The following is a 672-nucleotide window of genomic DNA, read 5'->3' as shown; positions in this document are numbered from 1 at the left end:
AGAGAGAGTGAGGGAGAGAGAGAGAGAGAGAGAGAGAGCGAGAGAGAGAGAGAGAGAGAGAGCGAGAGAGAGAAAGAGTGAGTAGGAGAGTAGCCTATTGGTAGTCCTATAGACCGACAAACATACACAGACAATCCGGTACTCCCACGGTTTCTACAACCTCGTCCCCCTTGTATGTGTCGTAACCCGTGTTACGAATCTTGTTGCGAATCTAGTTCCGCTTCTCGCCGCCAGGTTCTCTGGGTGCGCACGCTGCCAGGTAGAGACCCGCAGATGTTGACGGCTAACGCTGCCCGGCTCTCCGAGGATGCTCGCTTCTCGTCGCGGGTCAGCGACCAGGGCAACGCGAGGACCGTAGCTCTGAGACTCAAGGACCTCGACGCCGACGACAGCGCCATCTACACGTGCGAGCTGACAACGAAGCCGGTTGTATCGGTCGACGTGAGGATACGAGTTATCGGTGAGTGACGCCTGGTGCGTCGGGTGCTGTGTGCGAGATGGGAGAGGTGAGGGGAATGGAGGGTGGGGGGGTCTGCGTTTTAATTTTCTCTTGTTTCTTCTTTTGTTCTTCTCTACCTTTGCTCTATCTCTCTCTATGCTCTCTCTCTCTCTCCCTCACACTATGTTCTCTCTCTCTCTCTCTCTCTCTCTCTCTCTCTCTCTCTCTCTCTC

At 54.8% G+C, this 672-nt stretch overlaps 1 protein-coding gene across 1 annotated transcript in view; it reads left to right on the top strand.

Moving 5' to 3' along the window:
• The window catches only part of LOC106820150 (mucin-2-like), a gene marked incomplete at both ends in the record, with an annotated part of 4,144 nt that extends 3,684 nt beyond the window's left edge, over positions 1 to 460 (top strand). Inside the window, one exon of the mRNA XM_014824696.1 lies at positions 235 to 460. Within this exon, the coding sequence (XP_014680182.1) occupies positions 235 to 460 (226 nt within the window). The remainder of the gene's footprint in view (positions 1 to 234) is intronic.
• Positions 461 to 672: the final 212 nt, after the last annotated feature.

The sequence above is a fragment of the Priapulus caudatus genome, unplaced genomic scaffold (assembly GCF_000485595.1).
Source record: "Priapulus caudatus unplaced genomic scaffold, Priapulus_caudatus-5.0.1 Scaffold7635, whole genome shotgun sequence".
Classification (NCBI taxonomy): domain Eukaryota; kingdom Metazoa; phylum Priapulida; class Priapulimorpha; order Priapulimorphida; family Priapulidae; genus Priapulus; species Priapulus caudatus.
Note: the sequence above shows the minus strand (reverse complement) of the source record. Positions and strands in the feature narration are given on the sequence as shown.